General features: G+C 40.5%; 1 protein-coding gene across 1 annotated transcript in view; it reads right to left on the bottom strand.

The window, feature by feature from the left end:
* LOC107567328 (teneurin-3-like) overlaps nucleotides 1–2,980 on the bottom strand; it is a 63,460-nt gene that overhangs the window by 36,871 nt on the left and 23,609 nt on the right. The window contains exons 10-13 of the mRNA XM_016252991.1: nucleotides 1,872–1,898; nucleotides 1,416–1,436; nucleotides 447–593; nucleotides 131–338 (exon numbers count right to left, since the gene is read on the bottom strand). Coding sequence (XP_016108477.1) covers nucleotides 131–338; nucleotides 447–593; nucleotides 1,416–1,436; nucleotides 1,872–1,898 — 403 coding nt within the window. The remainder of the gene's footprint in view (nucleotides 1–130; nucleotides 339–446; nucleotides 594–1,415; nucleotides 1,437–1,871; nucleotides 1,899–2,980) is intronic.

Here is a 2,980-nt window from a genome sequence, read left to right as displayed (position 1 = left end):
TACTATCCATTTTTGGGTGAAGTATCCCTTCAAGCAACATTTTTTTTTAGTTCACTGTAGAATAGGTCCCAATACTCTTACTAAATCCAAACCTAGTTGGCTGTTCTTCAGCAGTTCAAGATCTCCTAACCTGCTGTTGAATGTGTTTTCCCCTGGTAGGGTATGTGTGCCCCCCGGAGCTACCAGAAAGCTGACACGCTGATAGAAGCCCTGAGCGTCTGGAGAAGGTGAGCTGAGGTGTTGCATTGTGCTGGGATCTGGAGCCCCGCGGCAATACATCTGACCCTGACAGGTGCTATGAATGCAACAGTCTGGGTCCATACAGTCCACCAAACCATCTAAAATAACAGCAAAGGATTTTAGACTACATATTCAGTAGAAGACATTTTTAATACAGAAGTGGGAGCACCAATTGTTTAGCCCCCAACTTCTCGTCCTTTTCTCACCTCCCTCGTTGTCCTTGCCGTCAGAGCAAAGGGTTTCCATGGCGACATTGCACCCCACCCCTCTCCATCCCGACTGGCAGAGGCAGTGCCATCCGTTCTGGTCCAAAATGCACCTGCCGTTGTTGTTACACAGCCCTGGACAGCTATCTACCGGGACAAATTCATCAGTTATACATACCGACCAATCAGCATCCTAGGATGTGTCAAAGGGGTGAAGAACTCACCATACAGAACTGCATAAACATACAGGGGAAAACACGGTGAATGTGTTTTAGTCAGTCAAACGTTTGGAACTTGACATTTTAAAGACATCGGACAGGACTCAGGGACAGCTGTAATTTCACATGAAACAGCTGGACAAAATGTGTGCTTATATGTAATTATTTTCTGTTCTCCATTTCTAGGAGAATAGATTAATACATTCAGCTAAATACCAGCTAGGCAAAATGATTTGCAAAAAAAGGAAAAAGAAATACATAAAATAAAATATTTATGAGAAAACTTATGATTATAAGTTCTTATGAAAAATACTATCAAATTACACATCTAGCAGTGTCCATGTGAATTAACAGCATGCTGAGCTGAACAGCACAAGTGCAGAGAGTTTATCAGACAGTATACTGAAGTGCTCCATCATATCCTTTGTCACAGAAATGTGTGAAGTCAAAGGAAATTACAAAGGAAATACTAAATTAAGGAGCTTAGCAGCTGCTAAATATTACATTGAGAGACAGTGAGATGTACAACAATGGGGATTTAGGTAATGCGAATGTGTATATGTGCATGGACTGACTGATGATTTTGTGTGTGTCTTTGTATGCCTACAGTTACACTGTATAAAACAGGAAACCTGAAACCGAACACATGTGGGGACACATTAATACACGGTACATAGACATAATGAAAGTCATGCTTGAGAGACAGAGGGGTCAGAGCCACATGCTCTCTTCAGGGCAGCATGACCTTTACCTCTATATCCTATCCAGTCTGCTATCATGAAGAGACATTCAGGGAAAAGAATTAAACATGGGGTGTTATACTGCGGTATGCAGTGACTTAGTGTCATTTCTACAGACAGCCCAGACAGCCTCCGCTGGTTACACACAACTAATATGCTGCAGCTTACCCTCTCTTCAGTAAATATGACATTTCATGATATTTGCATTGTACTGTTGAAGAGCTCGATTAGAGGAAGGCTCGAATGCTTTTGAAATTTGCTTCTTTTTTTCCCCCCTTTCTTTTCTTTTTTTTTTATGAAGCAAGGTCTACATCTGTGAATCTGCTTTTCGATTTCATAAACGTTTGCATTCAATGGAAACATGATTAAGGAGGAATTTAAGAAAACAATAATTAAAAAAGAGATACATTTTTATTCCGGACTTCACACAGAAAGCAGAACGTGGTTGATGAAAGAAAGCACTGTACCTTTTATTTTGCTGTCCAAAAAGTGAGCTGGAGTGATAAAATGAATGAAAGGGAAAGAATGAAAAAAGTCATTCAGACGCAAAATATAAATTTTTGTGCAATGCAAACTATGCTATAAATGTACCTATTCAGCCAGCTGGCAACCTGTAAGTTCTCAGTAAACGGTAATTGATAATGGATATCAACAGTAACAATAAGATCGCACCAGTTGAGGCTCACGCAGCCTGTCCGTATGTGAAACAATCTCGTGGAGAAATTAAAACAAATGAACACAAGAAGAACTGTTTTTGCCCGATTTGGTTAATGAAAATAGTTCCAAACAAAGCTCACAGCAGAACAGTCGCGCATCTCTGAGCAACACACATCGGGTGTTTTGTTACTGAATGATTTGCGTTTTTGAATTTTTAATAATTTGAGTCAATGATTCAGTGGTCCATTCATAAAGACAGGCACTTGCTTCATTCTTGAATGAATCAGCCCTCTGAACGAATCGTTTGAAGGCATGCTTCAATGACTATTAATTAAGACAGTCACTTGCTGGCACCTACTTGCGATTTACTTTAATAGTAACTTATCTTTGCATTTTTTCAAACATTTCAAATTTGTATATTTAAAAAAATGTTTTAAATGCAAGCTCACAACATTATTTATGCTGTTATAATTTTGCAGTGTAAATGCATTCGTGCTACATTTCAGCTATATTTACGTCTGTGTAAATGCATCTGAATGCCACTCCAGTCATTTCTGTTTATTCTACAGTGGAAAGATCGGATTCGTAGATAATGTTCCCTTTCAGTCGGTCACTCTCGACGTCACGTCGGATGACCGACGAAATTGGGATCTCGCTTAGAGGGACCAATCTACTTCGAGTGTAAACTAAACAAGCCAATGCACATTGGCATGCGATTATTGCATCCAGCTGCTGCTGATCACAGCGTGAGTATAAGTAGGCAGCAGATGCAGCGCATTTTCAGCTTTTCGCTTCGGAGCCGAGCGATCACATCGTTCTGCTCCTGACTACTCTACTGAGAGAAGAAGACTGAACGAGTTCAGCACGCTCTTAGAGAGCTCTTCGTGTTGGCGGACAGCGCTTCAGCGGTGGTGGTTTC

The sequence above is a fragment of the Sinocyclocheilus grahami genome, unplaced genomic scaffold (genome assembly GCF_001515645.1).
Source record: "Sinocyclocheilus grahami isolate Dianchi unplaced genomic scaffold, SAMN03320097.WGS_v1.1 scaffold1148.1, whole genome shotgun sequence".
Taxonomy (NCBI): domain Eukaryota; kingdom Metazoa; phylum Chordata; class Actinopteri; order Cypriniformes; family Cyprinidae; genus Sinocyclocheilus; species Sinocyclocheilus grahami.
Note: the sequence above shows the minus strand (reverse complement) of the source record. Positions and strands in the feature narration are given on the sequence as shown.